Source organism: Lepidochelys kempii, chromosome 18 (genome assembly GCF_965140265.1).
Source record: "Lepidochelys kempii isolate rLepKem1 chromosome 18, rLepKem1.hap2, whole genome shotgun sequence".
In the NCBI taxonomy this organism is placed as follows: domain Eukaryota; kingdom Metazoa; phylum Chordata; order Testudines; family Cheloniidae; genus Lepidochelys; species Lepidochelys kempii.
This window is the reverse complement of record NC_133273.1, coordinates 16,341,758-16,365,808: the sequence shown is the minus strand read 5'-3', so window position 1 is coordinate 16,365,808 and position 24,051 is coordinate 16,341,758. Positions and strand designations below refer to the sequence as shown.

Sequence of the window (24,051 nt, the reverse complement as noted above, 5' to 3'; positions counted from 1 at the left end):
AAGTGTAGTTAAAAAAAAATGCCATGATTCCATTATGCCAATCTGATGAGTGACAAATGTTTTTTAAGCTGGCAGGGTTGGTAATATTGAGACTCTGGCACCAGGAGGGCAAAGCCAGCCAAACAGTCCCGGAAAAGTGCGGTTCATCTAAGACTCTTCTCAGAAGGTTTGACACGATACAAGAGTAGTTTGAAGATACAACCTGAGATCAGCAAGTCTTCCACTCGATGCCGGTCGGCGGGCTGCCTGTGCTTAGCCCATCCTGTTTCCTGGGCAACCGCTGAATTTCATAACCGGTGGCTTCCACTGCCATAGAAACCCAGGCCCCCATCCTATCCCACAACCCAGATCTCTTAAAATAGCCTTCAGCAGAAGTTCAAAAGATCCACCCCCCCACAGCTCCTGCCCAGAGATGAGACAAACACAGATGAGACCATCAGAGAGGAGCAGCACAGGGAAGAGTTCCTTACGGCGGGCACCTAGAACTGAGAAAGGCTGGAAAGCATGGCGAGGGCAATGAAAGGGACTTGGGAGACTGGCACTACCCAGGAGGCGGGATGGGCAATGAGAGCTGCTTCCGAGTTAGGTGATACAGCGTGTGTGCCTGGCAGGGAGCAGATGGATGTGGGACATGGACCGAACACTCAAGATGCTTCGTCTTGTTATTATTGTCCAAAGCACTTTTTCCCCTCCGTTACAGGACACATCGGACGCAGACGACACCGGAGCAGAGAGGGAGAGAGAAACGGCAGCAACGGAGAGAGAGGAGAGAGACAGATGGTACTTGGGATCAGGCAAAAGGAAGAAGAGGAGGAGGGGATGGATCTTACCCGCCTGTAGGTCATGAAGGGGAAGAGGGGCCGCCTACTGGCTACAGGGACATGGACACGACTTACCCCTGGCGTCTGGACAGCACGGCTCCTCCTCTGCCCTGTTATGTGTGAAAGCCGGAAGGGGCGTGGGGCATTTTCCTGCTGGGGGTGGGTAGCAAAGGAGGCGGGGGAGATGCACAAGGACAACCGGCGGTCCCGCTTACCACAAGGGCCCTCATGCTTCACGGGGATGGCGGCTTTCTGCTGGCACTCCGCCTTCTGGCGCTCGCAGTCGTTGCTGTAGGTCCGGCTGTCCCTGGCGCAGACGGGCCGGTAGGCGCCGTCGCAGGTGATGCGGTCGCAGGAGCAGCGGGCGGTGCCGCGGCGGTTGAGGCACACGGCGTTGAACTTGCACTCAGCCTGGCACTTGTCTGGAACGGAAAGAGGAAGGCACCACTTACACCCTGCGGCTGGGACGCAGGAGTCGGGCTTGTTGGCGTTGAGCTCCTAGCAGGGCTCCCAACTTTGGGGGGCAGCAATGGGCGGGGGCCTGGGGCCAAGGGGACTCCGGTGGGGAACAGGCTGAGGGGCGTTCAGGTCAATACGCCTGGGTACAGCCCAGCTCCCGCTAATGGACGGACGAGCAGATTTGGAAGCAACAGTCCCCTCCCCACCCTCCAGGATTATTGAGTCTTCTCTGCTGTCCATAGTGCCAGGGTCACCAGAACACCGGATTCCCTACCCAGTCTGGGACCACCTGGCCCCTGCCTCTAGTAGTGACCAACACCGGATTCTTCGCGTGGTCAATGGAGCCAGATGACAAAGGTGGGGCCAGGCTGAGAAGGGGCAGCTTCCCTGTCCAAGTCCAGCAGGTTTAGCTGGGGCAGGAGAGCGTCTCATTCCCCTCGGCAGCACCCGTTGGTGGGGCACCCCAGGGGAGGAAACAGGCACCCTGTAACCCGAGCTCCCTGCTGTCAGGCAAGTCGCTGAGAGGTACTTACCCTGAGGCTGGCAGTGCCCCGAACGCACCTTCTGGATCTCCAGCCCCCGGATGGCGCCCGACCGCCCCATGATGCACTCGTTGTCGTAGGTCACCCCGTCGTCGCCACACACCGGGTCCCTCTTCGGAGGGCAGTTTTCAGGCCGGGAGAGCAGGTCTGCTCTGCGAGTGCGGGGGTTCACCCGGCACACCCGGTTCATGTCGTTGAGAGTGCTCCTGCAGGGGTCTGTGCACAGAACAGAGGGCAAAGGAGAGGGGAGCTCTCAGACCAGCACAGTCATCTCCAGGGGCAGTCCACGCCCAACAGGGTCAGGCCATTCTAATCCTGGCCCCATCACATCCCAGGCCAGCTCTTCGCTGCACTGGTGCTCCCTTCTCTCTTGGTATCAACAAGGCTCTGTTGAAGTAAGACCCCGTCTCCAGATGGAGAGAGCCTGGGGATTCATGCTGACAAGAAAGCTTTGCTGACAAATTCAGGGGCTGAGGGTTCGGCTCAGACAGTCACTGTCCCAGTCACTCAGAGCCAGGAGTATGTGCAAAAGCAAGTGAGACTTGAGTAACACCAAGGTGAGCCAGGATGGTCTAACCCGCCCCCCCTGACAGCCCTGCCAATGCACCTGAACCCTGGCCTGCAGCTCTCTCTTCTGCCCCACAAACAGCTAGGGTTGGCCACCCTCCAGGATTGTCCAGGAGTCTCCAGAAATTAGATTACGTCTTGTGGTGGAACCTCCAGGAACATGTCCAACCGAAAGTGGCAACTCTGCTGGTGCCACTTGATCCCCACCTGGCTGTAGAGCCTGTTGACATCCCAGCCCTACCCACTAGTGGGATGACCACGAAGACCCAGTCAGATGACCACTAAGACAAGGCTGAGATCAAATGTATTTCAACTGTGAGAGGAGCTTTGGGAGCTCAAGGCTCAACCTCCCAACACTTTCCCCCACACACCACGGGTGGGGAGAGCTGCCCCTCTCGGGGAGAAGTCTTCTATCCTTTTAGCCAAGGCAGACAGGACTCCCTCTAGAGCCAGGCTAATATGGTTCCCTAATATGCCCATGGGTCTTCTCCTGGGCAACACACACCATAGAACCACACTGGAAGGGACCTGAAGAGCACGTGCATCCAGCCTCCCAGCAGAGGCAGGCTTGACCATCCCTGGCGGCGTCTTTCTCACCTGCTCCTGAGGTGCTCTGAGCTGCTAGGGGCACTTGCTCCCTGGGGGCCTGCTCAGTTTTACAACCTTCCCATCTACTCCCTGCCCTGGGTGGCTGGGTTGGGAAATCCAGGCCTGTGAGGGAAGATCCCTGAGGACAGGACAGGCTACACGCTGCCTTCCCCCCTGACATAATCCAGGCTTATCTGGATCACCTTCGCCACCGATCCGTGCTCACATTAGCATAGTAAATACACGTGCAAAACAGGCACCATCTATATGCTAATCCCTTCTCAAGTCCTGGGCCTTTTAGTCCCCCCACCTCCTTTTTGTTTTTTTGCCAAGTGGAAATACCTGGACAGCACAGAGGCATTTTCAGCCGTAATTGTAGACACAGGATTGAATTTTTCTCCCCTTTTAATCTGAACATACTGAAATCCCTGCATGCCCTACAATCCCCCCGAGGCTCTGGCATGCCAAGGGGCGAAACCCAGTAGTAACACATTCCCCTGCCTTCTGGGAGAACCCCCACGCCCTTCCCCAGAGCTGGCCCAATACAGAGCTGCAGCTCAGCTCTTTGCTTGGTCCATTTTAGTCAGCACAGAGATTAAGTGGGTGCCAGGGTATTTGGTCCCCTCCAGCCTGTTCCCCACCAGCCCCCAATGCAGGATGGCCCCCCACAGCGATGGTTCCCAGACCATGCTTCAAAGACCACAGAGCACTGACTGGGGATCTGTAAGGAGCTGGATAGTCCCATGACGCTAGCTTCTCCTTCTGCTTTCTTTCCAGATCCTAACTCCCCTGTTTCCTCTACGGCTGGATCCAAACCTCATCCGGGTCAGTGGAAGGACTCGACGGGATTTGGATCGGGGCCCTAGTGTTACTTTTCCAGGTAAGCAATCGCAGTAGCTGCCGCTGGCATGCAAGGGGGTTGTGCAAAGGAAGGGAGGTGGGGTTCCCAGGATGGTGACTAGGGGTACGTCTACATAGCAAAATAAAGACCCACCCGGGTTGACTGACATGGGCTAGTGCTGCGGGGCTCCAAATAGCAGCGTCGACATTCGGGCTTGGGCTGCAATCCCGGGTCTGAACCTGGTGGGGGCGGGGAGGGCCTCGGAGCCTGAACGTCTACACTGATCATTTCAGCCCCGCCATGCGAGTGCCACAAGCCCAAGTCAGCTGAGCCGAGCTCGGAGACTCGCTGCCGCGGGGTGTTCTAGCTGCGTGGCCCGCAGGCAGGGAAACAAGACTCCTCTGTTCAGGTGTGGCCCCCGTGACGAAAAGGTTTGTGAATATCCTGCCTCCCCTGTCCGAAATTGCCTCCTGCTGCCCTTGGACACTGGTTTCACTGCTCAGCGGCTTTCGCTTTGAGGAACCGGTTCCCGGCACTCAGCCTGAATGCTTACTTTGCTCAACTGCATCGTGTTACTTCTCACCCACCCTAAAGTCCCCTGGGGGTTTACACACCTCGAAGCACCTGCAGACAGGTCTGCTCCTTTAGGGCTCAATCCTGCCAGGGGCTGAGTGCCAGGGAACTGGTTGGGGCTGAAGTCAATCATGACCTTGCGGCACTGGCTCCTAGTTTTTCTCTTTCCTCCTACGCCAGCCCATCCAGCCCTTTAATCGCTCGTGTTCCTCTTCTCTGAATTCCCTTCCATTTCGCCAGCTCCTTCTAATGCTCAGCTGTCCAGAGCCGAACACAGCTTCCAGGTGCCGTCTGGAGAGTGTTCCCTGGCCCCTTGTAGCCTCCTGCCCCTGCTTGGGGTGATTTTGTGACATCACGGCAACTTGGTGGACTGCAGAAATGAACAGCTCTCCTGGAGTCTAGCCTCCCCACACCACAGACAGGGTATCTGGCACGTGTCCCTACCAACCTGGTGCTTTTCCTAATGAATATGGTCACTTTTAATCGCAAAGCTGCACAGAGGTAATTAAACGCGACAGAAGCTGTCCTGGGAAGTGACAGGGCAAGACGTACTCCCCGGGGATCGGTGTCACTCTAGGTGACCGATGGGTTCCTTTCATGAGGGGAAGTGACCTGTTTCTTCAAGGCCTGTCACCTAGGCTGCTGGAGATGCAGTTTGGCAGGAGAGGCCTGCAGCCAATTCAGGGCAGGGGGGAAACGGGGGGTCAGAGGCTGCAGCCACTTTCCAGATCATTCGCGATAGGCCTGTGTGCCCAGCCATGAGGGACTGAAGCTCTGTATGAGCCGCTGTGAAGCCTGACTCCTTCCCAAGCCAGATGGACCAGGCATGAGAAGGGGAGAAAGAGGAGCTCTTCCGGTATAAACCACTGTCCCAGCTCTTGTAATGGGGAGCCCCCAACCGCTGCTCTGGGGAAACCACTGCTGTGGCTCTGGTCCTCAGATGCTCCTAGGGAAGCCACAGTCTCAGCTGGAGGCTGGGCTTCTCCCTGTCCCAGCTCACAAACTAGAGAGCGGTCTCCTCCTGCCCAGACCCCATTTCCCCATCAGTCAGGTACCCCCTCCTCCCAGCCCCGGTGCCAGGCTGCCCCCCCGGCAAGCCCTTGGAAAGGAACTGAAGGCCCAGTAGAAACTCGAAGAGGCAGTAACTTCAGATGGCAGGGTGTGGCTGAACAGACTGGATGCTGGGCGCGATTGTTTTGCCCGGGGCTTTTCCTGTTCCCTGCTGCTTAGACCGCTCTCTGAAGCCCCAAAAGAGAGGAATCGCCCCACTGTGCTTTGGCCTGTACCATGCGGTGGCCCGATTCCCTCCCCCAGCATTTCCAAGGGGGTCAGGCCTGAACACCGAAGCATTTCCTGCTGATTCCCGACACCAGTAAAACCGAAGGCGGCTCAGGCCACCAGACGCAGCTGTGTTAGCCCACTGCCACCCTGCGGCTCTAGGCATCCTCACAGCCCCCTCCCGGTGCTTTAATTCCCATCGTTAGAGCCCAGCACACACTCCTGCCTGCAGCTTGGAGGGCTGCTAGCCGGCTGGCCCAGCACTGAGTGAGAGGGGGCCTTCAGAAGTGCCTCTCCCCCCCCACCCCGAGCTGGAGCTGGCGGGCTCCCCCGGCGCAGGCGGGCGACTCACCGCAGGGCCCGTCCAACTTCTTGAAGACGTTCTCCTGCTTGTCGCAGGCGTGCTTGTTGAGCAGGCACTCGCTGCGGTAGTCCTTGCCGTCGCTGCCGCACACCGTGCTCTCGGCCGTGCCGCCGCACGAGGATGGGCAGATGCACTTGGCCGCCTGGCCGTCCGTGGAGCGGGCACAGGTGCTGCCGAAGCTGCACGTCACCTCTGCGCAGGGGTCCTTGGAGCCTGGAGAGACAAGAGACACGGCACTGCTGCGTGAACGCGGCACAGCCCCTGCCCCGCGTCCCTTCACTTTCCAGCCTCCTCCTCTTCTCACGGCCTCCCCCACCACACCCGGGCAGGTCTCACAAGGATGAGACGGGGGGGCCCCGATCCTTCCCCCCTGCCCGGTTGAGGACAAAGGCAGGCGCAGCACACGGCATCCTGGACTGCACGCTCCTTGCTCAGTGGGGCCCTCAGCCAGCAGCAGCCCGGACAGCCCTCTGTTAAGTTCAGGGCTTTCACACGAATCTAGAGTGACCAGATGTCCCAGTTTTATAGGGACAGTCCTGATTTTTGGGTCTTTTTCTTATATGGGCTCCTATTACCACCCACCCCCATCCTAATTTTTCACACTTGCTGTCTGGTCAGTCTACACGAATCATTCTCCTCCCACAACAAAACGGAGCATCCTGCCCTCGGAGTCCTGGGGTCTGCGGGTGGTGAGTCGGATACCAGGTGGAAGGCAGAGCAGCAAGGGCCGAAATCCAGCCCAGCTCCGACAGGGCCGGTGCAGGGGACATTTGCATTTCAGCTCCCCCCACTGCTCTGGCCACGCGAGGGCCTAACCTATCCCTGCATGAGCATGAGGGACGCAGACAGGTGATCGTCATCAACATCCGAATCCAGGCAAATCCCACCGGGGCGTCGCCTTCTTGCAGATCACGTGCCCCCTGATCGAAATCTAGCTAGATCCTTAAGATCGGCTGGCTGGCGGAGCAGCGTACAAGTGTCACTGGCCATTTTATCGCACCACCAAAGCTTTTGGCAACCACATGATCACAGCGAGGTGAAGCAAGGATCAGTTATTCAAGGCTTCACAAGAGTCATGCCTGGTTAATTGTGTGCTATGCACTCCTCACATATCATACAGTGACCAGTTCTCAACCAGGGGTATGTGTACATCTGGGGGTACTCAGAGGTCTTCCAGGGGGTACATCAGCTCCTCTAGATATTTGCCTAGTTTTACAACAGGCTACATAAAAAGCACTAGCAAAGTCAATCCAAATTACACTTTTATACAGACAATTTTTATGCTTCTCTATATACTGAAATGTAAGTATAATATTTATGTTCCAGTTGATGTATTTTAGAATTATATGGTAAAAATGAGAAAGGGAGCAATTTGTCAGTACTAGTGTGCTGTGACACTTATGTATTTTGTGGCCGATTTTGAAAGCAAATTGTTTTTAAGTGAGGTGAGACTTGGGGGTACGCAAGACCAATCAGACTCCTGAACGGGGTACAGCAGTCTGGAAAGGTTGAGAGCCACAATCCACGTGTGAACCCGGCATGCTGAAAGGCGCCAGATCTGATGTGGGGCCTCGGACCGTCATTGGTGGGACTCATCAGTAATAAAGCCCTGCAGTTGCCCAGACTTTCCCTCACTGTCATTACAGTACAGAGTGACTTTGTCTCCACTTGGCTCTGAACTGTCCATCATGCTCTAGCTAGGGACAGAGTCTGGCAAGATGCCGAGTACCTGATCCAGTGAAGCGCTGAAATATGCAGGGGGGATAGCTCAGTGGTTTGAGCATTGGCCTGCTAAACCCAGGGTTGTGAATTCAATCCTTGAGGGGACCATTTAGGGATCTGGGACTAAAACTGGGGATTTGGTCCTGCTTTGAGCAGGGGGGTTGGACTAGATGACCTCCTGAGGTCCCTTCCAACCCTGATATTCTATGCACTTCGCTTTCTGCAGGTGAGTAATGCCGCTGAACTCAATGTGGCTGCTCACGTGCGTAAAGTGAAGCATTTGCCTCAGGGCTTGGCTGGATCCAGGCCAGACTGTGCAGCCTCTCCCTGGATCGAGCCTGCGGGGACTGCTCCAAAACCGACCAATGTCAACCAACGTCTCGCCATTGGCTTCAGTTGGACTTGGGATCAGGCCCTACAGGCCTGATGTTGCAAGATGCTGCACATCCGTTCCTGAAATCAACAGGAGCGGAGGGTGCTCAGCTGTTTGCAGACTCAGTCCCTAAATCCAGGGGAGACAAAGAAGGGGAAGCCCTCGCCCAGCCAGCTGACGCTTCAGACAAATCTCTATTTCCCAGCCTCCCACTCCCAATTCCCCTAGCTCCCCGCACTGCGATCTCTATTCGAAGCCCAAGCTCTGGGAGACTCTAGCTCCAGCAAACAAGCAAAACAGGGATCCTCAAGGTACCGCCAGCACAATGTAATTGGAGGAAGAGCTCAAGGAGCAATTTCCTCGCTGACAGGGATGGGCCCAAATTTATTTGTCAGCTTTTTTCTTTTTTTCTTTTAATTTGTCACTTTTTTTATGATTATTATTTTAAATAAATCACTCGGCGCACTCTCGCTTCTGATGCGGGCCCCGGCAGGAATGCTGGGTGCAGATTTATTGTGAGCCAGAGAGCCGCGCTCGGGAAAGGTCAAGTTAATTTACTCTGAGACGAGGAGACGAGGGGCTCATTTACACAGCTCCTCGTTCGCAGCTGGTGCATGCCAGCCCAGGGAAGGGCCTTTATTAGCCTCATGCACCTGGCCTCCTGGAAAAATCTCCATCCCCGAGGAAGGGGCTCACTTAGATGTGTGTGGGGGCTAATCTGTCACATTGGCTCTCCGGAGCAGGTGAACAGTTCTTGCTTCTGGGGGCAGTGTTGCCTAGTGGTTAGAATCCTGGCCTTAGATGAGTTTTGTTCCTGGTTCTGCCACTGAGCAGCTGCATGACCCTGGCCAAGTTACTTCACCTCCCTGTGCCTCAGTTTGCCTGTTTGCTAAATGAAGATAATGATGTTTGAAAGGGCTTAGAGCCCTATGGGTGAGGAGTGTTACAGGCAGGGCTGAAAGAGATTTTCTTCACTTTCACTGCTTGGTGGAGGCTCTCATGCTTTATGGGATGACAAAAGCTGGTGGGGCATCTTCTCCCTAGCACCGAGGGACACCGGCACCGAGGGGAAGTGGAAGAGGCATTAGTAAAGCCAGCCTCAGGCTGAGTGGTCAGGTAGTGGGGGTTAGCGAATCACTAAGGAGCCATCTACACTGCGAGCTATGGGGTCTGGATCAGCTGACTCAGGCTCATGAGGCTCGTGCTATGGGTCAAAAATAGCAGCGTAGACGGTCAGGCTCGGGCTTGACCCTGGGGTCCCGGACTCTCCCCACTCACTGGGTTTCAGAGCCTGAGCGAGAACATCTACACTGCTGTTTTTAGCTCTGCAGCCGGAGCCCCGCGAGCCGGAGTCAGCTGACCTGGCTCCGAGACACCGGGTTTTGTTTGCAGTGTAGCCATACCCTGAATGGCCCCCTGCCCTCAGGCCTGATACCTCAGAGTGGCATTTGGGGGTGCTGTGCTGCTGGAGGTAGCATCTTTGGAACAAGATGTAAAACCTACAGCTTATCCGCTTGTGATCTTTAAAGAAACCACAGCTCCTTTTCACAAGCCCAGGGGCATGTTAACCCTGGTGCCCTGGCCAGGTTATTGCCTTCTTCCTCCCAGATGTTCTCTACCTACTCCATGGCACAAGGGAGCCACCTTAACCTAGACTGTTTCGGAGAGTCGCCGTGCGCCATTCAAGAGTGTCTGCATCCTGCCCCGGTGGTGGACAAAGGATTCTACATTCTGGATCGCAGTCTGTATGCCAGGGATGGTGCTGGCACCAAATCCTTTTCCTTGGATACCCTGCTTCCAGTCTTGGGAGTCTCTCTCCTTCTCCATCCTCCCCGGCACCCTACAATGCTTTGACAGCGTTTGAGGACTTGTGGTGACCGTTCACAGCCCCCACCCTCTCCAAGCTACAGAATGCAAACGGCTGCCTCCCTTTAAGAATGTCGCTGATGCCAGAGCGTCAGGAAGAGGCTGGTACATGGATGCCCATCTTGCCTTGCCAGGGCTCATGCGTGTCCTTGGCTCAACTCACCGCATGCCCCCTTGCTGATGACTTTGATCCGCCTCTGCTGGTTGCACTGGGCTTTCTCCAGCTCGCACTCGTTGCTGTAGGTGGAATAGTCCGAGCCACACACAGGGGCCACCACCACTGGGCAGGTTGTCTTCTTGCAGACACAGGAGGCCTGGGAGGAGTTGGTGGTGCTCCTCTCGCATATGGCTCCGAATCCGCACAGCATTCCTCGGCACACTGCAGGGGAGAGAGACAGAAAGAGGCCAGGTCAGCCTACACTGCTTATCCAGAGACACAAAATAAGGGGAGCGAAGGTCTAACAGTCACAGCAGCCCGGATTCCTGGGTTCTATACCAGAGTGTAGGAGGGAGTTTATCTAATAGGAACGAGGAAGGACTGAGAGTCCACACTCCTGTGTGCTGTTCCTGACTGCCACAGCCTCACTGTATAAGTTTGAGCAAACTGTGTGCCTCAGTTTCCCCTGAGATGATAATCGCCATCTGCCATACAGAATGCAGGATGGTGTAGTTATTCTCTTTGCGAATCTCTGCTCATTATTTTATCTGTTCAGCACTCCTGGGCTCAGCAAACTGAACACAAAACCCAGGGATAAAGACAGTCCCCAGGAGCTTGCACTCAAGAGACCAAGACAAGACAAGCTGCAGGGGGACATGCAGCAGCCAGCGAGGCGGCTGGAAGAACAAAGCAGTCGCAAGCGTTGTTATTTACACAATGCCCAAAGTGCGCCGGTATGGGCCAGATCCTGCCCTGGTGGGACCGTCGCCACAGACCAGGATGGGAGCAGGATCACGCCGCGATATTCACAATCAGATCCCCTGCCTCGGCACTGCAAGGTTTCCCCTGTGTGGGAGACACCCCCCCCCCCCGCCCGCCTTGGGGCCTTTCCCTGCAGATCTGCCTGAGCAGCTTCCTCTCAGCGGCTCCGACAATCTTCCAAGGAGCTGATGCCAAGGGAGGTCTTTCCATGGGCTTTGGATCAGGTCCAAGTTCAGGAACACCCCCTGCCAAACGGGGCCCCAAAGGGAGCGGGCTTTCCACTCTCACAGCTTCTTCCTCACACACGCAGCCGGAGCAGCCCAGACGCTGCACATCCCCATAACGCCAGGGTCCAAGATCGCTCCCACCTCTGCGTCTGGCCCCCCGCTCTCCGCTCGCCCCTCTGTGCTTGCATGACCTGTCTCAGCCGGCCGCAGTTCCCTTCCCACACCCGTGTTGGGCAGCGGGCGAAAGGGCACGGCTGGTCAACGCGCCACTGGGCACATCCATAGGGCTGTCTGGGTTTAGGGCTGATTGTCTCATCCCGCTCCCAGATACCTGCTCCCAAAGGGGCTCCACCATGCTGGCGAGCCGTGCAGGGCTCCAGGGCAGTGAGATGTGGCGGCTGGTGGCGAAGAGGAGCGTGACCTGCCATGTTGGCACCAGCTTAAGTATGGCGAAAGCGGCACACCAAGGTCCCACCCTTCATGGAGACCTCTTGCCTACCACCTGCTCCGCAGAGTCCCCCGGACATGCAGAGGGCAAGTCTCCTGCACTCTCCTTGGGATGCCGGTCTCTGCAAAGGAGCCACGGGCGCCAACTCTCCAATGTGCCAGAGGGGTGCTCGACCCCCGGCTTCGGCCCAGGTCTTGCCCCCACTCCACCCCTTCCTCCACAGCCCCATCCACACCCCACCTCTCCCCACCCCTGCCCTGCCTCCTCCCGCCCCATTCCGCCCCCTCCCCCAAGCACGGAGAAGGGAGCTGATGGGGAGCTGCCAGTGGGTGCTCAGCAACCACGATTTTTTCCCTGTGGGTGCTCCAGTCCCAGAGCACCCACAGAGTTGGCGCCTATGAAAGGTGCCTTGAGAGTCACTTAAGGCAGGTTTTGCCCTAGATAGCGTCACAGGAAAGCAACAGTCATGGCGCCCTCTGCCCTCCATCCCACACAGGGACACCAGCCTCAGAGAGAGCCGGCGGGAGGAGCAGGGGGGTACTGAGTGAAAGCAAACTCAGTCAGCCAGGAGGCAGCCTGGTCTAGAGGAAAGGGACGGAGCGTTCGGAGAGCTGGGTCCCATTCCTGCTCTGCCACTGCTCAGTGGTGTGACCTTGGGCAAATCGCTTCTCTTCCCGGGGCCTCTCTCCCTCTCCCATCTTTTGTCTTGTCTTGTCTGTTTAAACCATAAACTCTTGAGGGGAGAGACTCTCACTTACTCTGTGCACTATGTCACCTACCACAACAGGGCTTGATCTGGACTGGGGCCTCTAGCCCCTGCTGTGATACAAACAATGAGACAACAAGTGGCCATGAGGACAGGGCGGGTGAAATGAACCAGGTCATGGAGAGATTCTTGACCCCACCAAAGGAGGTAGACAGATGAACTGCCCCTGATCCCCATCCCTAAAGTATTCATAATGACCACACCCCTTCTGACAGGATGTCTGGGATCAAGCTTTCCCGAGCCCTCCTCACCAACAGCATTTACTGACACCTGTTCAAACAAGAGAGAAAGGCTATTAAAATAAAAACCTGAGAGCAAAAGAAAAGAAAAATGTCCTCGCCTTGTAACTCTATTCAGTGTGGGGGTAGAAAACACACACACGCAAACACACTATCTTTATACTTTGCAATTTATGCAAATCTACCAGGATCACATGGCTGAGCGCTTTCTAATAGGAGATGCACAAATCTCTTTATCACACACCGTAATCAGAACAGCCAGCACAGACCAGATCGGCACCTGAATTGCTAATGTAACAGGAAAGGTAATTTTTAAGTTGGCAGAGGGAGGGGGACAGGTAGATGCAAACTCAGCCATGTGCAGGTAGGATTTGTGAGCAAAGCACAATCGCAGCGGTGGGACGAGATGAGAGAGCACTCGGACCACTCCCGGAAATGTCACGGACTCGTGCAGAACAATACCCTCCACATACACAGCCATTGTGCACACATATCCAGAGCACACCCTTTCACTGCACATACTATGCACGCATGCTCACACGGAGCACACCCCACATATACCATCGTACTGCACACAAATCCACGGCCTGTACTATCCACCACATATATCTATCGCAGGGGTTCTCACACTTCATTGAACCAGGACCCCCTTCTGACAACAAAAATTACTACACGACCCCAGGATGTGGGACCTAAGTCTAAACCTGCCCGAGTCCCATCGCCCTGGCGGGTGGGCCAAAGCCGAAGCCCAAGGGCTTCAGCCCCAGACAGGGGGCCTGTAACCTGAGCCCAGCCACCCAGGGCTGAAGCCACAATTGGGCTGAAGTCCCGACCCACAGTTTGAGAACAGCTGATCTATCACATACGTGCACACACCCACTACATTTACATTCCAGACACACAGACACACATCCTGCCCACACTTAGGCTCGGCAGAATTCATATTTTTAAAAAATAATTTCAGTGGGTATTTTTAAAGCATTTTAAAGATTTTTATCTATTTAAATTTCCGCACTCATGGGAAATTATGGGGGGGTGGGATGTTGGACAGTGGGGGGCAGAAATAATAAGTTAATGCCAGTAGACACTGAGATTCCAGAGGGTTAAAGCATTGTCACCACTAAAACACAGATCGTTAACATCGCATGTCAAAATAGACAACGTTAATATCCTTATTTCAAACGCCCATAAGTTCTCAAGCAGCATTTTCTTACTTTGCCGAGCTGAAATTCTGATCATTACTGACGGAAACAATTTTTTGTCGGTCTGCGTGTGTACAGCGACATGTACAGATATTTAGCGATAAAAGTCTACACCTTCCAAGCCTACATGTATTACACACACATACCCCCACAGTATAAATGGCTCTCCCGACCCAGACACACTGCACTCACTACACACGCGTCCACCCCAGACACACACACACGATATACGTTAAATATGGAGACTGACCTACATACTAGAGAGAGAAAAACCATAAAAGGCAAAATAAAAAGCCTGGCAGTGGCTCATTTACACTTCAATTCCCGGCCGCTTGGCTTTGACTGCTTTGAGATGTTGAGCTCATATGCACAACAACAATGCGCCACTAAGAGACTAATATCGTCAAATAAAAAAAGAACTCTCTTTCTCTCCTACCCAATATCTAAAAGCAATTTATCATTTTTATGAAGCTCTGTGGATAGTCTCACTCACTCTTTCCCTTGCTGCTGCTCTCACTCTCTCTCTCTCTTTTTTTTTTTTAAATGCAGATGAGTCTGTTTAGCTCCAAGATTAGAGGGTGCAAGAGACGATAGACAGCGTGTGAATATGAAATGCAGGACAAGTGGGGATTTATCCAGCCCCACCCCCCTCTTCCTCTCGAGCAGGTTCTTTGGAGCAGAAGTGTAACTGTGTAGTGCATAATCAAGCTGCTGCTCAGAAGGGAGAGGGGAGGCAGAGACAGGGCTGACAGAGACCAGACTTCTCGAAAGGCAAAGGGAAGAAGCCGGTGCGCCAGATGGGATGCGGGGATGCAGAGCAAACCTCGAGCAGGTTTCAATTAGCTACCTGCTTGCAGAAGACTGGGCAGAACATGAAGGGTGATGGGGAGCGAGGTGGTCGGCTCTGCTGGCAACGACTGCTGGACCCGTAACATATAGGGGCCCAATCCATCCCCCTGCACTGTCCCACGGACACAGTGGGAGCTGGGCCGTGTGCTATTCTGTTTGGGAGAGGGGTGGAATGTCAGCTAACTCCTCAGGAGAGCTCTGTTTCCCACCACCTGTCACCCCTGTACGGGAGCGCCTGAGTCTGACGTCACCAAGTCAAGCTGAGGGGGAGCGGGATCACACTCAGACACCCTGGTGATGGGCATGGAGTACGAGCCTGGAGCACTGAACGGGGATAACCCTAGGATAAGGTGGACGTAACCCCACACTCCCATAATTTGCAACCACAAAGGGGAAGAAGGGCGCTCATCAGTGAACTTCGAGTCTCCCCATGGCACCTCACTTCGATTCTTCCCTTGGGGTGCTGCCCCCCGTGAGCAGGATATGGTACCTTGGCGATGTACCATACGCATCCTCTGAACCTGACAATTGTAGGCCAGGCCTGTGCTCTGGGATGCTCAGACCCAGGCGAGACACCAGCTGGCAGCTCTGGTGCAGAGGAGTATGGACACGTCATGGTCCAGCATGCCAGCTCAGGGAGGCAGGCTGGAGGGTGGATGGCTCAGCGGACAGGGCACTGGCCTGAGACTCAGGATGCCACTGCTCTATTCTTGATTTTGCCACAGATTCCCTGCATTACCGTGAGCAAGTCACTTGGCCTCTCTGTGCCTCAGTTCCCCCCTCTGCAAAAGGGGTCCAATAGTACTGCCCTCCCTCGCAGGGGTGTGAAGAGGCGCTCAGACATTACAGCAGCAGGGGCCAGAGAAGTACCAAAGACAGAGTGAGGTTCCCAAGGAACGGGGACGGTAGGAGTGGAGTGTGAAAGCACAAACCTGAGAGCAGGCATTTGTGTGGGGGAGACAGGCTGAGAAGACGAAAGCAGCAATGAAAATGGATACAATCTTTTAGGCCTGTCTGCTGCTGGACCCTGGCCTCATGCCCAGGTGAGCGTGACTGGCAGCGGAAGGAACGAGTGGGCATGGCCTTCACACGCGCGCTTGTGTGTGGAGTTCCCCATAAACAGCCTCAAAACTCACCCATTATCATTTCTTCTAACACAAACTCTCCTTGGCTAGGACGCCTACAAAAAACTTCACAACAGTTTGGCTGCCAGTTTGCTGAGATCAGAGCCCCTACCGTTGACCAGTGTCATCTCATTGCCGTTTCCTCCTTCTCCCCCCATCTGCCTGCCTGTCTATCTGCTCTCTGGTTTTATACTTCGACTATTTTTGGTTCTGTGTTTGTACAGCACCTAGCACCCTGGGATCCTGGTCCAGGATTAGGGTTGCTAGTTGCTTCTGCAGTACAAGCAATAAAGCTAATAGCCGGAGAGATCAGGGCAGGACCCAGGGCTGACAATCAGCCACCCACACTGGTCATTCCCCTCACAAGGACAGGGGGCAGGGGGCAGGTCTCTCCATGTAGGATGCACTGGAGCAGAGATTTACAAGTTCTTGCTACATTTGATTCTAGCCTGAAGGCCAAGCCTGGACTGTGGATGGGAGACTACAAACGTGCATCAGGACCACCACCACGCATTCTCCAGCCACCAAAACGCAGCCTGAGCTGAGCCAATGCAAGGCAAGTCTGGTGGTCTCAGCCATGCACATTTCCCTATCTTTCCATGGAAGAAAGGATTTCCTCCCCAAGGGTGAAGGGCAACAAATGGAAGCGGAGGGCAGGAGATGAGAAGTTTGGGTGGATCAATGCCCAACTGCAACATCCACCCTCTAACTCGTCTGGTGTTGGAGACCTCAGTAGGTTTTGCTGAGGAGGGTCTACATAGAAGCACAGAAATGTGTGGCAGAAAGGGACCTCAAGTGGTCAAGTCCATCCCACTGCACTGAGGCAGGATCAAGTAAACTTGGACCATCCCTGACAAGGGTTTGTCCAGCCTGTTCTTAAAAACCACCAATGACGGGGATTCCACAACCTCCCTTGGGAGCCTAGTCCAGCGCTCAAACACCCTTAGAGTTAAAGTTTTTCCAAACATCTAACCTAAATCTCCCTTGCTGCACATTAAGCCCATTACTTCTTGTCCTACCTTCAGTGGACATGGAGAACAATTGATCACCATCCTCCTTATAATAGCTCTTAACATATTCAGAGACTGTTATCAGGTCCCCCCACCCAGTCCTCTTTGCTCAAGACTAAACATGCCCCTTTTTTAACCTTTCCTCATAGGTCAGATTGTATCAACCTTCTCTCATTTTTGATGCTCTCCTCTGGACTCCCTCCAATTCATCCACATCTTTCCCAAAGTGCGGCGCCCAGACTAGGACCCAGGACTCCTGCCTGTCCCCATTCGAGCTGCAGCTCTCCAAAGCTCTGGTGTGTTGCAGTGACACAAACTACAAAGCCTGGGAGAGAAATCCAGCAGCACTGGTGCTGAGAGAAGGACAGGAGGCAGAGGAGAGAGCCTTATTGTGAGCTGCAAATTCCAGCTACACCCTGGACCAGAAACTGACCCTGGTCTGTGGTGAGCTTAGGGGGTGAGCGCACCTCTGACTCCCCCTGGCCAGCTCAGTCAGGGAGCACTGGGGCTCAGGGCAGGAGAGGGGAAAGGGGGGGGGTCACATGCTGGTACCTACTTTTATCTTCCTTTCTCCCCCTCTTAAAGAAACCTCAGAACCACACATGCTCTAGACACCCCTTCATGACAACCTCCTTGATGGATAGAGGAGAGGATGGGCCGGGGCTCCCACTCGGAGCCCATAAAAACCATGCCAAGATCAACCAGAGGGGGTGCTGCAGAGAAACCAGAGGCCCTGCCCAAGCCCTCCCCACTGGGGGCTAAGTAATGGAACCATATCAGAGAGCCATTCTTGCGATTCCTGGAGCATATGCTGTTCTATAGCACTGTACTCACTGCCAGCCATCTGCAGCTGAGGAAGTTACAAACCCGTCTCAAAGGAGCTTGGGTTCTGAATATGACCAAGGCTTCTGGGTGGTGCAAAGTGTCCACACCTGGGCCAGCTCTGCCTCTCCCCCCATTTCAGGTAATCAGATGGGGTGGGGCAGATCTCTAAAGGACTAAAGCAAACTTTGCTTGGCATCTGACAGGGTGCCCCTCCCCCAGGGCTGCCAGTTCTGCATTGCATCTTAGGGGCACCACCCCGAATCTCGCCCCATATCCTGGGATCACTCCGCCACTAGAAGAGGATGGACGGGGCACTTCATCCCTTCCCTCCACCTCCCCTTACGGAAGAGCCCATTACAGATGGCAGCCTGGGGACTAGAGCAGGCAGGTACCCAAACCCCATTTCCCCTCCAAGAAGAGCCCAGCAGGGACAGCCGAAGCCCCTGCAGGCACTTGGAGAGGCAGGGACAGGGCAGCAGGATCCTATAGGCTTTAGGAGCTCATTGCACTTGCAGACTGAGGCCTTCTCCTCAGATCACCCCAACCCAATCCACTGTAGATGAGCCCCATCGCAAGGGGGGATCGTCCAGGCCTCTGTGTTCTGCATCCCACTCTCTGCTTCTCTAGCCATGTCAGGCTGTGACCAAGGCGCCACCGGGCTCCCACTGCCCCCATCTCCCTCTCCGTTATGTCTGGGATGAGGCCTGGTGAATAATTTAGAGCGAGATAGCAGGGCCCGACGGCGTCTGCTCCCCTTGTGCTGCCAGGAGCATGCGAGGACACAGCTGCATTGGGGGGTGGGGGGCGCTGAAAGATGCATGAGGGCAGAGGCACTGAGCCAGCAGTGCACAACTGAACTAGGCTTGTTTCCTCCGCGCTTCCCTTGCCTCGCCAGCCCCCCTCCCCACACAGTGGGGAGAGTCGGACATGGGGAAATCGCCCCTTTGTATCAGCTGAGAACACGCCCCACCCTGCTGATTTAATACCAGAGAGAGACCTCTGCATCAAGGCTTGTGGGGTGACTCTCAAGGCACAGACAGAAATCACCAACCTCAATCACTCCCATCAAACAAAGACCCCGCCCCGATCCCAGTAGCAAGGTTCGGGAAGCGGTGAGCTGGGAGGTGACAGCAGTGCCCCTTTGCCCAGATCCACAGCGGTTTATTCTGGGAACAAAGGGAGATTGTGGCGAGGGGAAGGAATGGCTGAGCAGAGGTTGGGCCCTATGCGTTTAATCCACACCCACCCTACCCCCATCATTCCAATTTAGGACTACCTCCAATCAATAACTGCTGCTCTGTCTGATTTCCCATTACAGCCGTGGGCCCGCGCAGCTGCGCCATTGACAGATGCATGCTCAGAAGGGGGTTGGGGGGAGGTGAGGAGGTGCACTGGGGAGCAGTTCTCCTTCAGCCCCTCCCTGGGGCTGAACAAACGCTCAGATACATCCCTGTCGGCCTATGTGCACCACCAGGAACTGTCGTGCAGGAGAGAGAGGGAGGAAATGCTATATTCTGAGGACAATAATTTCAGACTCCAGCTCGATTATTCAAACACAAGTGATGCTCAGAAACAGACCGGTTCTTGACCTAGGGACCAGGCATGATTTCCATTTAACTTGCTGCTCCTAGCCACATAGGGGAGGGATGGGCTCAGATGAGAGCTCCTCAGAGAATGAACAAAGAATATTTGGACTTTACACAGCCCTTTTCATCAGTATCTCTCAGTGCTCTTCACAAAGGTGGTGCTGCTCTAGAGGATGCCTGTGGAATTTTTACTACTGCTGTCAGGAACAGAGTCACAACCCTCATTTACTGGTCACTATTTTAGGGTGCATTTCCTTTCCGTGTTGGTCTCAGCCTTCAGGCTGAAGTTAGACCAGTCAGTTTCACTTTTGCCTCTAGAGCAGGGGTCGGCAGCCTTTCAGAAGTGGTGTGCCGAGTCTTCATTTATTCACTGTAATTTAAGGTTTCGCGTGCCAGGAATACATTTTAACGTTTTTAGAAGGTCACTTTCTGTAAGCCTATAATATATCTATGATTCTATGATAACTAAACTATTGTTGTATGTAAAGTAAATAAGGTTTTTAAAAATGTTTAAGAAGCTTCATTTAAAATTAAATTAAAATGCAGAGCCCCCCGGACCAGTGGCCAGGACTCGGGCAGCGTGAGTGCCACTGAAAATTAGCTCGCGTGCCGCCTTTGGCCCGCGTGCCATAGGTTGCCTACCCCTGCTCTAGCAGCTTGACTGTCAATTTCACTGTCAAGCACCAGGATGCAAACATTACAGGGAAAATGTTTATTTTTGCTTAAGAAAATGTTGCACTGGAATTTAAAATACTGGAAACATTTCTATTGTTCTTAATGTTTCCTAAAAGGTTTTTATTATTATTATTATTATTTTCAGTTTGATCCTCTTTACAACAGGGCAGATCCCTAGTATTTATGTAGATAAACATTTCTCAATTTTAAAATGATACAAAACAACCCCGATAAAATAATGGAAGGGCATCAAAAAATAAGGAGGCTATTTGGATGAGGCTGCATAAGGATATGAAATTATGGAATCATTCCTTCCACCTGGAGCAAAGTTAAACAATCACACTCTGGGTACATACTGACATTTAAACAAAAGACTAGGGAAGTGTGTTTATTTCGCCAAAGGGACAGCGTCAGCTTAATTTTGACCAAACGCTTCAATTCTGTAAAAAACAAGCTTTCATAACACCTGAGTCCAATAGACACATTTCCACTTTAACAGAAAAAAGAAATCAATCAACCAATAATCCAATGAATGTGGTTGTTTTAGAAGCTGCAGACATTACAGCACTGAGGCTGTATCACTGAGAACCCTCAGTGGGTGGTGTTTTTCTTGGGGTGGGAGCAGCATGTCGAAGATGAGGACTCCTGACCCTGATGTGGAATTTCCTCTCTGTGTATGAAACTGACTTTGCTGGATCTCCACTGAAAGACTAACATATAAATAAAAAACTAACACCCCTTCCCCAATGCTAAACAGTAATGAGCAAATCAGATGTTTACGTTTCTTTCACTTTTAGTAATCTCAGGTATTATTGGTAATGACATGTTTTTTTCCAGCAGATGATTTTAAATTTGATTTTACAAAGCGCCCGTCCGATGTCGTGATGTGGCTAGATTATGCAAGCACAAAGCCCAGAGAGAATAAAAGAAACACCTCTCTTCTCCCATCAGATCTGAGAAACACAAACCAGATTTATTATAACTGGCAAAGACGCTCAGCCATACAAGCGCTGCATAGCATGAAATTCCCACTGAAGTCAGCAGGAGTTTTCCTTTCCAAAAGGGCTCTCTTGTCAGTTGTACTTTAATTTTAGGTATCCTGGCAGAAGTTACCACAGCAGGCAAAAGACTAAAACTTGGAAAGTGAAAAAAAAATTATTATTTTTTTTAAAAAAAGGAAGAGGCGCGAAGCCCCTATTCAGGAAAACACTTTAGCATGTTTGTAACATTAAGCACGCGTTTCAGTTCCATTTTCTACAGTAAGACTTCAGCATGTGCACAGGTGCTTTGCTGAATCGGGGTATAAAGTACTAACAAGTGTGGTCAGAAATATTCCTGGGATTCCTATCCTAATAAAAAATACAGCAGATTATGTCTGAGTAAACATCAAACAGCAGGAAGATTGCCCATGATGGCAAGAACCTCTTAGCATTTATGCCCACCCATGTTTGGAATGAGTTGAATTCGCAGTTAAAAATACTCAGGCTCATCTTTCCACGTGCTGTGATTATAGGCATCACTTACAGGCCAAGGCTCAGTTGTGCTGGGCACTGTGCCAACATAGAACAAAGAGATGGTCCTTTCCCTCATAATCGAAGTATATGACTATAGACAACAGATGGACACGATGCAGAGACGAGAAAGCAGAACGTAGCGATGAGACAGTCTTAGCATGATAATCTAAAAGAGATGCTGCAGATCAAACAGGAATGAGTTCAGGGAAGTCCTCTGGCCTGAGTTAGACAGGAGGTCAGACTAGATCCCTTCTGGTCTTAGAACCAATGAATTACACACTAGCTACCTAACCACATACGTGAGATAGTTACAGAAACATCACACACAAGAGAGAGACTGGACATCAGGAGACCTGCGTTCTAACCCTGACTCTCAGGCTGCATCTACTTAGCAAAACTACTCCTCCATACTCCCCTAGCACCGGTGGGAGAGACCTGCCCCTGCTTTTTGTGGTGGGTGGGGGTTGAACCTAGCCAAGCTCAACCTGGAAATAAGGGGCTTTAAAAAAACAAAACAAAAACAAAAACAGTGAGGGTAATCAACCAGTGAAACCCTATTTCTAGCGGTGTGGTAAACCCTCCAGAGGCTTCAAGACACCAAGATTGGATGTCTTTCTAAGGGAGATGCTCTAGTTTTACCACAAGGTGGGCTAGATTCAAGGGTTCATAGGATGAAATCTCTGGCCTGCTATGCAGGAGGCGAGACTGGATGACTGCAATGGTCTCTTCGGGCCTTAAGATCTTGGAGGCTGCACTTTCACCTACACATCATGGTTAGACCACATGATGGCCAGAACACCTGAGCAATGTCTAAACTGCAGCTCCCACCATCGCCCCCAAAGCTGGAATTGCACCCATGATGAACTATGGGTCACTGTTCCCCTGCAGGATCCTGAGTGAGTCACAACCAATGGGTGCCTCGGTTTCCCCATCTGTAAAATGAGGATAACATTCCCCATCACTAGGTATCCTCCCATGGATGTTCTGAATCATGGAGCGAGTCTGCTGGCTGGTGCAACAGCAGTGTGTGTTTGCATGGAGAGGATTGCGTCTCAAGACTATCATGGTTCTAGTTAAATCAGTGTGTGCCTAGAACTGCAAAGAACAAGGTTTCAGTGGTGCATTTGTCAGCTCTTAGTGAATGGTAGAAAACCAGAGAGGAGAGCTGACCTTTCCCCAAGCCCCCCGGGTTGCTGAAGGGGAGGGGAAGATGCAAGTAGAGTAGGACTAGCAATACAAACTTCAGCAAGCTGCACAAAGCCAAAAGGGAGGGCTCAAGCTTATAGGAACTATCCCGACTCCCTGTCAAACTGTTCTTGGCTCTGCTGGAGCAGAGGGGAAAAAAACATGCACATGATGGAGGTGGGGGGGGGGACAGACGTCAGTGGGATTGATTTGTACCAATTCATTTGCTGCTACAGTTAGAACTGCCATCATTACAATGGTGAGTGAGTCGGTCTGAGCTCTCCGTTGCTTCCCCTGGTGAGCCAGTGCTTGCTAAAGGGAGGAAGGTTTAAGTGAAGGGGAAGGAGGTGGGGAATGGAAGGCTAAAGCTGCCGGGATTTGTAGCCTCCTTCGAGCTAGGCCATGCCAGGCTCGGGCGCTCCCCCCGGTATGGTGCGAGGGAACGTCAATGGGGGTTTTCATTCTCTGAGCTAGGGGGACTGGGCGAACCAGGGTGATCCGGCCTTTCCTAGGAACAGCCAGAGCTGGGAAAGGTCTCGGCCCTTCTCTGCCTGGTGGAGTGGGGAGAAGGGTCACAGCTTTCATCCTTTAACAGGAGTCTGTCTCTGCAGCACCAGATCAGCAACAGCTGGAGTGGTGGCTGCCTGCTCCCCCTCCCCCACCATCCCTCCCACCAGGACAAGCAGATGGAGGAATGAACTCTGATGGCCTCATGACACAACAGCCTGCCCACCGGACCTTGCGGGGGGGGGGGTGTGGAGGGGGGGGGGCTCACAGCCCGCAGCATTTGCAGAAGGCTCCTGAGGATGGCCCCTCTGGAAGGAAGTAGCGTCACGTACACAGGTCGGTTACAGCCAGCGAGCTACAAAAGTGACGTATGGAAACACGCCCCCCTCGTCCCCAAAGGCGCCGGGGAACACGAGCAAATCAGCAACAATGAGGCCAATGGGAGCCCAGAAAATGGAACCAACTCCCCCCAGGAAAGGCAGGGCTCCAGGATTGTCCACAAGGACATCAAACAAGGGGGTTGCGGGAGGGGAAATGGCTGGATGGGCAAAGAAACAGGTGATGGAGGAATGGGAAGGAGAGAGGTGCCGGCTCCATCATTCCAGACCAATATGGGTCTCATCTACAGGAGAGAGCTATAGTGGTGACCGAAACTGGGTTTCAAATGGATATAGCTAACCCAGTGCAAAATGCTGTGTGGACCCTCTGATTTTGGTCTAGGAGTGGCGTGGAGTCAAGCTGAAATAAACCACTCACGCTGAAATAAGGGCACTCACACAGCCTTCTGCGCCTGGCACAACCTATCCTGGGTTTTAATTCGGCCCAGGGTACTTTCCCTCATAGCCCTAGGTCAGCACTGCTAAGTGAGTGGGTCACTTTTATCATCATTAAAGCAACCAACCTCTCCTTACTCGGGTTCTGAGGGGCACAAGCGAACCGCGGTCTGCAGATGGCTGGACCTCCACCTCCTCGCTTCCAACG

The 24,051-nt window shown here is 53.3% G+C and overlaps 1 protein-coding gene across 11 annotated transcripts in view; it reads right to left on the bottom strand.

Annotated features, from left to right (window-relative positions):
* The window catches only part of AGRN (agrin), a 224,539-nt gene that overhangs the window by 65,102 nt on the left and 135,386 nt on the right, over nucleotides 1–24,051 (bottom strand). For all 11 annotated transcript variants that reach the window (XM_073316432.1, XM_073316436.1, XM_073316437.1 and 8 more), the window contains 4 exons: nucleotides 10,158–10,373; nucleotides 6,022–6,246; nucleotides 1,814–2,038; nucleotides 1,037–1,243 (listed from right to left, as the gene is read on the bottom strand). In XM_073316432.1, the coding sequence (XP_073172533.1) occupies nucleotides 1,037–1,243; nucleotides 1,814–2,038; nucleotides 6,022–6,246; nucleotides 10,158–10,373 (873 nt within the window). The remainder of the gene's footprint in view (nucleotides 1–1,036; nucleotides 1,244–1,813; nucleotides 2,039–6,021; nucleotides 6,247–10,157; nucleotides 10,374–24,051) is intronic.